Consider the following 12449-nt stretch of genomic DNA (forward strand, 5'->3'; position numbering starts at 1 on the left):
AGGTGTTATACTTTGAGATTCATGATCTTGATAGATATACTTTAACGATTTAATGAGAATCTACACGGGAACGCAATTTTATACGCGGGCGGAGGGGTAGGCAGAGACTACCTCTTTCCACTTGCCACGATCTCTGCACACTTCCTTCGCTTCATCCACATTCATAACTCACATTGATTGATCACAGAAATCATAGAATAGACAATTTTTGATGATTATATAATTTACTCAGAAATCTCCCGATAGTCAATGAAATTTTTAAAAGCAACAACAACAATAAATCAATACCGCTGATTTATTTGTCTAGCCGTCACGATCTCCCTAATTAATGGAAAAATAACGACGTCCATTGTCGGTTACAAAAAAGATAAGCGAAAGTTGTATTTACGACTGTTTAGAGTTTTGAAAGAATCAAATTTATTTGCGCGGGCGCATGTCGTTTCACGCTTTCGTTGGTAGCGACGGATATTCTACATTATGTGTTTATTTAATTTGCACTATAATGAATTTAATTACTTTATTAAATGTAGACTGGCAAGGTTTCGCAGTATATTGGCTATTTATCTAGTATTAAACATTGCATTTCATGCTTTTCAAGATTATTGCATCTATCTTCCTCGCAAGGGACAGGGTATGTGAAACCATATATTTTAATCTCATGTTACACGTTGATAGTAGGTTTATCAATTTATAACTGATTATTTCTTCAATCTTTCCATTAATACTTTTGGGTCAGGCTCAGGTCAGACTTGACCAAACAAGGCAATTTGCGACAACTTTTTATTCGTTCGTCTGAACATTCACAAGTCTTCTTTGAAATATAAATCACTTGTTCTTGTCATAATTATGCGGAACTTATAATACGTTCGTAATAATATTTGTTTAACTCTCGTTTTCGAGACAAAATGTAAGCAGGTTCGCTCTCGAGTTTTAAGTACACTTTCGAAGTTACGAAATCTTGCCATTAATTGGCTTTCTTGAGATGTTGGTGTTGGCTCTGAACAAACACTTCGATTAATTTCAAATAAGTAGACATTATTATAAGAAACAATCACTGAGTCACTGTTAGGTAAGGACTTACAGAGTTTTTCTAAAGTTATAGTTTTATACCTAGTCATTCAAAAGCTTGATATTTAAATTCACATCAGTTAAAGACCTTTTAACAGAACGAAAGTTCAGTTAAAAGTCTTAAACTTTAATTATCCACTGTTGATTTTGCAAGTATTTTTAGAGTTACGGAACATTCGTTAATCTAAGTTCACATTTAGGTATAGGTTAGGTATTAAGGTGTCACAAAACATGGCCTTTTATTATCTAAGTATTCTATGTCCGGTTTCCAGTTAAACTGGAAACAGGAACTTAATAAAAATATTTTGTTTATACCTGAAGCAATTCCATTAATAAAGTAGGATGAAGAAACATGTTAAAAAATAAAAGCTATTAAACTTTAAAGCCATAGTCGATTTTGAGCCCACTTGCATGACATTCCAATGTTTCTAAATAAGTAAAATTTTTTGAGATTAACTAATTAAGTTTAAGTGAGAAAATTTTAGTAATAATTAGTTTTAGTTGTCAAGATAAATTAAATAGTGACTTGATAAATCATAACATAGAACGAAAGTCGTGATGAGGACGATGAACTGATGGCTGCGTCTGCGCAAATTACAGTGTACACTATCACGATCACGGCACGATAGACAAATTAGCCATTATTGTATGGTTTGAATTAGATCAAACAGTTTTAACTTCCGTAAGTCCGTGATGCAATTGTTTATGTAACAGATTAGTTTAATAATATCATGAATGGATAGCTTATTATTATTATGAACTAGCGACCCGCCCCGGCTTGCACGATTATGATAAATTATATATGATAAATTATAGATATAAACATTCTTCAGAAAATTCTCTTTCCAATGATAATGAAATTGAACAAGAACAAAATCCGCCTACAACTTTCAGAGATAAGCACATACATCACAGACAAAGAAAAAAGAAGTTTATCATTTGTAAGTTGTGATTAACCTGTAACTGCGATAAAATATTACGATTACTGTATGCTTAATCATAATACTTTATCTCTTAATCCTATTAGGAGAACAAAACTTATGCCAGCTCTAATCTTAGATTTTTTATTCTTTTTATACAAATTGACTTGTTTATGGTTGAATAATCATTGCGAGAATTAAAACACGTAGGTAGAGTATTTGAATTTTATCCAAGATTTCTAGGCAGTAAGTCATTTTTACTGTTGTGTTTTCCAATCTTAAATTAGTTTTGTCTTTGTTAAAATGCAAGTACAAACTGTTTACATGCACAACGCAAGCAATATCCTATATGCTCCAACAAAAAGATCTAAATGTGATTTATCGACTATTTAACCAGTTTTATGCATAACTGCGTAAAATATCTTACTATCCGCGCTCTTGCATGAAATGTACTGCAAAAACGCACAACAATTTTGCCATAGCGCAAAAAGCAGAAAAACGATACGTGAATTCATCGCGCGACGACAGATCGTCAAAAATGCTTGTCATGATGCATTTCACGGCACTTAGAGAGATCGGGGAGAAGTGGATCAGTGGGTTAGCGGATGCTATGCGCCTGCGCTTCGAGGAAACGCGTACGATACGAACCCTGCCGTGCGCACGCTCATCGCGCCGCGCGGGCGCGCACCCGTTAATAAAACCCCCTATTTCAAGTTGTTTGGCCATGAATATGCAATGTGCATAATTACTAAGAATGTCTGTTTCTCTCTTATACATTTTAAAATTGTAATCGTGTAAGTGAACATTAAACACTGACCTGATCGACGAAGTTCTCCGCGGTGAACCGCTTCGTGAACTCCGTGAACGTCTCCTTATCCTGAAGGCTCTCCCGCCTCGCTCGTTCCACCTTCATTTTCTTGATCCCAGTGATATCCTTAGACATTTTCAGTTCCTCTATCAAATCCGTCTTCGCAGTTTTAAAGTCCACAGCACTGGATAAGCATTGTAAACTGACGGATCGCGTGGGCGGTGGCGCTGACATTGTTTTGGTTGCAGGGGTCCTGAGTCTGACGGCGGATAGTTCAGCCGAGCTGATGGCTGCGAGGGGTTGTGTGGGGGCCGACATGGGTGGTTGCGGGGGTGGCGGCGGGACGTTGTCCGGGACGGGGGGCGGCGGCGGAGGTCGGGCCTCCGCCGGGCCGTCGTCTCGCTTGCAGGGCGCCGTGATGGTCTTTAGGTACTCCGAGGGTTTGATGAGGCGGTCGGGGGCGTTGTGCGGGAACGCGGGCGGCACGAAGGGTAGCGCGGGCTGTTTGTTGACGAGGTTGGGCCCGCGTGGTCGGTCGTCATCTGCGGAGGCCGCCGAGCCGCGTCGCCCCGCTGCAAGATGGCGGGCGTTAGGGGGGAGAGAAAGTCAGCGCATCAGCGCGCACGCACCCTGTCCATGCGGTGTACAATCGCCGGCAAAATTTATTGTTTTATATTTTATTAAATGTGCGCTTTATGTGTAGATAGTTTAATTGTACACACTATCATTTTATTTCTCCCATACCAAAATAAAATAAATCGCGTCGTCTTAATTATAGTAGGTATCTTAAATGTATAATTTATATTTAGTATATATACTAAACGGAAATTATAGGTATGCTTTGTTTTTGCCGGCGATAGTACGCTTTAATATAAATTGTAAATAACAAATATGCTAGAAGAAAACTAACATTGTAAAGCTCTTTTTAAAGCTCCTATTCAGGTGAAGGAGCTTTAAAAAAGACTATCGGTTATGCTACCTCTTTCACGCTACACGTCGGAACAAATTATGCCTACAACTTATGGATTTATTTGTCACCCAGAAACATCATCGTATGATCGAAGTATGTAACAATAAAACCGATGAATCAATTACCAATTTTATCACTGAACCAGACGGTAATCGTAATTCCTAAAACGGTAATCTAGATCGTAATAGCTGTAACTCACTCGCGTTTACGATCACTTCCTTACATTGGTATTGGCATTTAACTCCAAACATAATAGTATAAAATTGTATAACACCATAATTTGTTATGTGGTCTTGCTTTCTCAAATTTGACGGAGATGTTCTGGTGTTTGTGACTTAATTTTTTTTTAAGACTGCCTGCCCCGGCCTTCGGTGCCGTTGAATTTCTAGGAATAAGAATATCTTCTTAAGAACCTTTAAAGATTTAGCGGAAGTTATTTTTTTTTTACTTTAAGTAAAAGGGTTTAAGAAACAAGTTAAAAAAAAAGTTGAAATCGAGAATCATTTCTAAAAATGAGTATGTAAATAAATTGTTTTTAGTAGTGATAGTTAAGCACCCGGTCTACTTAAAAAAAATTGAAATTAAAAAACAATTTTCTATGATAACCGTGTTACGATCCTTGGGACGAGCTCAATCAATGATATGTCGGTGTTATAAGTATTTTTATAACGATTGTGCAGTTTTTTTCCCTTTCTCTCACTGTAAAATCTGTTAGCAATCAAACTAAGTTAAATATAAATATATACGGGACAAATTACACAGATTGAGTTGGCCTCGATGTAAGTTCGAGACTTGTGTTACGAGATACTAACTCAACGATACTATATTTTATATATTTTATAATAAATACTTATATAGAGCCAGGCTAATCAAAAAAAGTTCTTTTCTCATCATGCCCTGACCGGAATTCGAACCCGGTGTCACAGACAAGCGTACTACCGCTGCGCAATAGAGGCCGTCAAAATAAAAGAGTCATTGTTTCATGGTCGCAGTGAGAGATCTTAATTGAATCTCCTGTCGATGAATGTTGATGAATGTCGATAAAATAGTTCAAAAGACATTGTTTAACAACATTCTTGGATCCGATATCGGTGACTGGCTCATACACATCTCATACATATACAATAAAGAAACTATGGAACATTTCAACACGCAAAAACATCGTGTCGCATCTACGAGCCATTGTCTCATAGATGATGGCTTGTTTGCAATAAATTAACCGCAAATTAATGGCTTTAGTTTAAAATACTTTAGGTATAATTGGAACTCTTTAAACGATTTAATAAGAAAATATCTAATTAGAAAAAAAAATTGGTGAAAATTACATCTGTATTTTTCCGCCTTTATTACAGACTAGCTGTGCCCGCGACTTCGTCCGCGTGGAATAGTTATTTTGGGCATCATTGGTCAGGCGGTCACGCGTATTAGAAAGAACGCTGGTTCGCCGTATTAAATGTTTCGCTGCAAACTGCTTATAACGACTAAATCTCAAAACCTATTCGTCTGATTTATATACTGTAAATGGCAATTTTAGTCTACATGAAAAGCCGAAAGTAATAAACATATTTATTTGGATAAGGATTAATACTGAATTAAAGAAAATTGGTTTCAAAATAACTTATGTTTATAATGAAAAAATAATCTTAAAAAATGAACATAAAAGTGGTCATTGTAAGTAAACCTTAAGAGATAGATATATGCTCTCGCGGACATTTTTGTGGCAAAAAATGAGTACTTCACATCTTTAGTACATTGTTTTACTATATCTTTGTTGGTTTGCGCAGCGTTCGCGTGGAAAGCTCGCAGATGGCCAACTCATTCAACTTTCACCTGCATTGTTGACGTTTCCCGTAGGAAATCCGGGATAAAATGTAGCCTATAGCCTTCCTCGATAAATAGACTATCTAACAGTGAAAGAATTATTCAAATCGGTTCAGTAGTTTCTGAGATTAGCGCGTTTAAACAAACAAACAAACAAAACAAACTCTTCAGCTTTATAATATTAGTATAGATTTTTCTGCAAACCATATTTATAACTTTTGTTGGAATGTAGCTTACGAAGAAGCAAATTTCGTGCTGCCAAAGGTTATGTACTCCTTCAATAGAAGGACATTCTAATGAAATCCTTTCGCACCCAGGAATTTGCGTTACATAATAAAATTGTTATATTTCTTGATGTACTCTCTCTCTCTCTCTCGTCTCTGCGTATTCCCGGTTGCACCCTCCACAGAAGATTGTTCTTTTTTGATATACACAGAAAAACTGAAAAATCAACAACTATGATGACGAGTAAAATAAAAAATTAATGAAGCTTCAACGATTCCTTTGCCATAACCGAACTCATAAAATAAAAAAATAACAGACTCAATTTATTTTTCAAAGCTCAAATCTCCATAAATTCGCAGCACACTAATAAATCGACTTAACAAGCCATCTTACGAAACGTTCCAGTCGAATAAACAGCAGCAGTGTGTAGAAATGGTTATTTACGAAAATTTCATGGAAAATATTGATTTCGTCAACTGTTCAGCGGTTTTGTAACGTTATAATTGTTTGCCGGGCTGGATATAAAGCCGGCTTTTATGCATCGTTATAAGTGCAATATTATAATAATAAATAACACAGTATTGCACATATCTATACTGATACATATTATAAAGCTGAAGAGTTTGTATGTTTTTTGTTTGAACACGCTAATCTCAGGAACTACTGGTTCGAATTAAAAAATTCTTTTTGTGTTTAATAGACCATTTATCGAGGAAGCCTTTAGGCTATATATCATCATGCTGCAACTATTAGGAGCGAAGAATTTATGGAGAATGTGAAAAAAATCGGGGTAGATTATCCATCTTTGAGGGCTTCAATGATGCCCAAAATAACTATTCCACGAGAACGAAGTCTCGGGCTCAGACTTCAGATAACAGTTTCAAATAACAAGTATAATATGGGCAAGAAATAATGAAGTTACTTACAGAAACAAACAATTTGAAGAACATTTCTCACAAAATAACAAAAAATTTCTTATAATCGTATTCCATTTATCCACGTCCAAATATCACAATCAGGATGATGATTTAAGAATGCGTTAAAGCTGGTGAGCATGCGACAGAGACAGATTGCGCATGCGAAATGGTTAGTGTTTATAAAACTGGGTCATTTCAGAAGGAATACCGTTATAATAAGAGTAACATTAAAATTATTTTTTGCTTTCCCATAAGAGATATTTATAGCTGATGCCACTTTGTTTGGATCACACAATGTGCTTATAAACATAAATTTTCGATTTCAATTAAATCATAATTGATACCTGTTTAAAAAATCATTTCTGTAAACAGTGATATAAGCAAGTAAAATATAAAAAAAACATTTAAATATATTGAAAGGAACACGGTATAGAAAGTAGGTATATGCTAAAGCAGAATTAACTCGAAAAGTCATAAAGATTCAGGCGGCTGAAATTGTCTCACTCTGTTTGTTTAGACTGTGGTTTAATTAATTTAGCCCACATTCACTATAGCTATAGTGATATAAATATAAACAAGTATATGATGCGCGAGGCATCGCCCCCGTAAGAATTTCCGTGAAAACAGTAGCCTATATTACTGCTGAAAGTTTTGTCTGTCTCTGTGTAACATAGCATTAAAATGAGTCCAGTAATCGTAGTTTCAAATTTCTTTTTAATCTTTTCTTACGTAAAGAGATTATACATAGATTATACTTATGATATTTTTAACCTATGTACTTATTCTCCTTAAATCTGCCCCTCCCATAATCGTTTCAAAATATTATCTTTTATATAATATCACAGCATTCCCTTATCACAATACAGTTCTATAAACCGGATGATAATCAAAACAAAACAGGTACTTGAAATATTACGAAATTTGTTTTGCTTCTAATAACAAGTAAGTTTAAATAAATAAATCTATAGGTACGTACCAATAATCCAATTCCGTAGCCGCCTTAATTTCACTGCTATCATAAATGCGTAATGTCTCAGGCGAAATCTTCTTACGTTCCGTCTCATATTTTTTTGAATTAAATCATAACAATATGAACGAGATAAAAATTAAATTAAAAATGTAACCGCAGTGAGTGTGCTTGCAACTATGAAAAATTTTAAAAAGTACTTTTAGAATAAGTTTACTCGATTCTACTTTCTAACTGAAAAACTGTAACTCAATTTGTTAATTTATTCAATTTCTAAAAAAATATCTTCTTAAAAAATGGTGAAACGCGAAATTATGGGTTAACATTTTAATTTTAGACCGATAGTTAGAAATAAATACAACTAAATTTTACTAGTTAAGTACTTCCGTTGTGATGCAAGTCTTAACTAAAGTGTAAGGAGATAAATTTTGTTTAGTTGATAACATCTGGTACTTTCGATTTCATGACGTCATGAACGCATGTGTGTACTTTCTCGGCGTTTTAATACATTACCTCGGATTCCACTAATTAAATTAAAAGCAATGATACCAAATTTTAAGTAAGCCTGTACAAAGACCATGTAAGCATGTGCGTATCAAGAATTCATAAAGAAGAGTAAATAGTTTTGCAGCATTGGGCAGCGGAATGTAAAATAATTTTAATTTTTTTCCATAACGTGTATATTTTTTTATAAAAAATAAATTTATGCACTACGATGTTCTTTACCTGTGCCTCAGACTACGCTTAGTAATGACATATCAACTTATAAACTATCACGATGAACTTATTGGCCGGTAGATCACAAACATTGAAAATTTAAGAAATTAATTAAAAAACTGATATCTTCAACGGATACAATTTCCAAAAAAGTTATATGCTAATAATAATATTACGTGCAAATTTCATGAATCTGATTGCGAAGGAACATGCTGTCAACAGCTGATTTTCAGACCAAGAAACATTTAAGATAATACTATACTTTTTAGAAATGGAAAGTAAAATATTGTTCATTTAATCAAAACATTTTTATTTACATAAATTGTTTTGAGTCTCGTTACAATCAGAACGAAACTAAGAGGCCATTATAGTCGGGAAAGCGGCTTATTCCATTGCCTGCCACTTATTGCTTCATGAATATTAAAATGTTTTAATTAAACAATTAAAATGGTGTGTTTTATTGGGCATATTTCAAAATGACATTCAACTAGTTTTCTATAAGTCTAAACTATGCCTAAACGCGACGCGATTTATAAGTTTAAAAAGTTTGACTGGCAGAGAATGGTGGTTACACCGTCGGGTTTATGTGGTGATCCTATGTGGATATGAAAAAGCTTAAAAAAGTCTTTATATCGTTAGGAGAATCTAATGAAGTCAGTACCTTAGATAAATCATTACCAATAGAAATAAGTATAAATATCAACTTATAATAAGTGAAAGCAGAGAGTGCAGTGATAACGTTAGTTTATTTGTTGTAGATAAAATTTTAGAGACACATAAGTACATGACACAGCTGATGGTAGAATAGAATGAGCTCTTATTTTGAATCAACTTGACACAATATACAATTGTCAGGGTGTTCGTTATTGAATCGAAACTAAATATATTTATATATGTTAAGCGTTCATGGTTTCAATAACGATAAGCCTTTCAATAACGACCCAACCTATTTAGGTTTACTTGGTACAGACAACGAAACATCCAAGTCTGATTGGCTAGGAATCAGAAAAAGTTCGGTATTCATCATGGCATGACCGAGGATTATACCAGGGACCTTGTGGCTGTAGTGTCAGAGATAAATGTAACTGCAGTGAGTGTGACAAATAAATACATGTTAAAATTACAAAAAAAAATACATAGGTAATCTTGTAGTCAAATTATTTTACCTTCCTTTAAAATACCCGCTCAAGTCAATTGACATCAGTACATACTTAGCCTGAAAAATGTTGCATCGCGATTGGTACAAATTTTTTATTTTGGTATTTTTTAAACTTATTTTTTTTACATGCAAAAAAGAACTCAAATAAAATTATAACGAAAATATTCACATACTATTTTTAAACAGTTCCAATTCGAAAATTCAAATTAAATTTGCATTCAACACTGGCTGAATAAAAAAAAGAAAACGTAAAATCTGGCTGGTGAAAAGCAAATGTTCTAAAATTGAAAAGTTCAAATTTAAATTGTGCACTCACCCAATCTGCCTCTCAGCTCGGACGGCCTCAGCGCCGGTTCCTCCAGGACCTTCGGCGGAGGGGGCGCGGGCGGCGCGGGCGGCGGCGGGGGCGGGGGGGGCGCCTCGTCCCCGGAGCTGCCCCCCGAGGATACTCCAGAAGAGGCCGAAGCTTGCACGATGACCTCTTCGGAGACCGACGGGCGACGGGAACCGGCCGCTGAAGACAGCCGGCTGGCCTGTGGGAGAGAACGGTCCTGGGTTTGGGAGAACGTGGTGTGGTTAGTTAATTAGTCAGTTAGTATGGTTTAGTTATACTTATTGTAGGGTTAAGAATGTTAGGTTAATCTTAAAAAGTAGAAACTAAGTGATTATTTTGGGTAGGTATTACATCTCATCTCATAACAGACTTTTATATAAAAAGCAAAAGGACCACTATATCACTTACCCATTGATGTCGTAATAGGCGACTAAGGGATAAACTTGGGATTCTTATAGGCGATGGGCTTACAACTTGTCACTATTTGAATACAGCCGAACGTAGCCTGTCAATCTTTCAAGACTGCTAGCTCTGTCTACCCCGCATGGGATATAGACGTGATTATATGGATGGATGAATGGTCTATCTGAAGATAATTCCACGAGATATAATATATACCGTAATATAATTAACAAATCTTTATCTTTAATTTTGTAATAAAAACCTAAACAATTTAATAAGGTAGGTATACTTACGAAGTTCTGGGCTTTATGCGTGAGCGCAGCTAGTTTAGTGGCGATGGAAGACTTCGTCTGCGTCTCTATAACGGGGGAAACTTCCTCGTATGCCTTGTTGTTGCTGCAACAAATATGTTTGATTAAAGGCAGGATTTGACAATAAAAGATTTGAGGTGACATCTATACGCCACAAGTCACAAATAAAATAAAATCACGCGACGCTATCAGTCAAAAACAGCGAAAATCCAAAATCGCGCAAGTAAAGATTTCACAGATTGGAGCATATATATATACAACTTCCGACACGACATCGTCTGTCGCGCGGTTCCCCAGGCATAACACCAGCCTGGCGGAAGATCTTCCCTTTGGTGGCGGTCGAGACTCGAGACGAATCATCGCTCCCGCTATAGATTCGATTATAAAAAAGATAAAAGTGGTTAAGAACCTTCCAAACTATTAATAAAGATACTCTAGACGGGTTATCGACTGATTGTATCTTCTTGAAACATCTTCTTCTTCATAGCTTTCTTTAATGACTGTCTAGTAAAAGGCGACTAAGGGATAGGCTTACAAACTTGGGATTCCTTTTTAGGCGTTGGAATGGAATGGAATCTTAATTCTATCATTAAGCCAAACAGCTGAACGTGGCCATTCAGGCTTTTCAAAACTGTTGGCTCTGTCTACCCCGCAAGGGATATAGACGTGACCATATGTATGTATGTAGTCTACTTTAATTTCGACACCACCGCAACGGCTTCGATGGTCCAGTGGTTGGCGCGTGAGACTGTGAAGTTGGCGGTCCAAGTTCGAGCCCCAACAAAAACATGTATGTATGTAGTAAAATTTATGGAGGACTCTTACATGTCACAATTGTCTTTCGTGGTGTAGTCCACGATGAGCGCCGCGCTGCCGGGCCGGCTGTGGCTGCCCGAGTCGCGGGAACTGCTCCTGTTAACGAAATGTATCGTTAGAGCTATTGTTACTATAATGAAAACGAGGGGCAATAAGCTCTATGTTGCTGCTGTCTATCCCTTGCGGGGTAGGCAGAGATAACAATCACAAAAAGACTGGAAGGCCACGTTCAACTACATGGCTTAATGATGGAATTGAAAATCTTTTCATACAATATCTTCTTAGTGATGATCACGTCTTGTTGCTTTCGCACCGCTCTCACTGATTACCCAAAATTGTCCTATATAAAACCAAAAAAAGGACTGTAATGTACTTAATCTTCTCATACCTGCGTCTCGGATGATGGTCATCTCTTGGCATGTAAATATCTTCTTAGTGATGATCACGTCTTGTTGCTTTCGCACCGCTCTCACTGATTACCCAAAATTGTCCTATATAAAACCAAAAAAAGGACTGTAATGTACTCAATCTCCTCATACCTGCGTCTCGGATGATGGTCGTCTCTTGGCATGTAAATATCTTCGTAGGGATGATCAAGTCTTGTTGCTTTCACACCGCTCTCACTGAGTACTCAAAATTGCCCCTATATAAAACCAAATAAAGAGAACTGTAATGTACTCAATCTTCTCATACCTGCGTCTCGGATGATGGTCATCTCTTGGCATGTAAATATCTTCGTAGTGATGATCACGTCTCGTTGCCTCCGCGCCACTGTCACTGTCTGACTGCTCGGGCACTGTCGTCACTTCTGTGGACCCGTGGACTTCGGCTTTTACTGTAAGAGAAGAGATATTTGTATTTCTGACGGCCTCTGTGGCGCAGCGGTAGTGAGCTTGTCTGTGCCACAGCAAGTCCCGGGTTCAAATCCTGGCCAGAAACCAACTTCTCAGATTGACTTTGGTCTTGAACGTTTATATTTATTCTAAATATAGTATAGTTGAGTTAGTATCTCGT

General features: G+C 36.4%; 1 protein-coding gene across 1 annotated transcript in view; it reads right to left on the reverse strand.

The window, feature by feature from the left end:
• LOC106143373 (espin) overlaps window positions 1-12449 on the reverse strand; it is a 112693-nt gene that overhangs the window by 3503 nt on the left and 96741 nt on the right. Inside the window, exons 8-12 of the mRNA XM_060948872.1 lie at window positions 12129-12270; window positions 11445-11528; window positions 10602-10704; window positions 9889-10105; window positions 2806-3368 (exon numbers count right to left, since the gene is read on the reverse strand). Coding sequence (XP_060804855.1) covers window positions 2806-3368; window positions 9889-10105; window positions 10602-10704; window positions 11445-11528; window positions 12129-12270 — 1109 coding nt within the window. The remainder of the gene's footprint in view (window positions 1-2805; window positions 3369-9888; window positions 10106-10601; window positions 10705-11444; window positions 11529-12128; window positions 12271-12449) is intronic.

The sequence above is a fragment of the Amyelois transitella genome, chromosome 17 (genome assembly GCF_032362555.1).
Source record: "Amyelois transitella isolate CPQ chromosome 17, ilAmyTran1.1, whole genome shotgun sequence".
In the NCBI taxonomy this organism is placed as follows: domain Eukaryota; kingdom Metazoa; phylum Arthropoda; class Insecta; order Lepidoptera; family Pyralidae; genus Amyelois; species Amyelois transitella.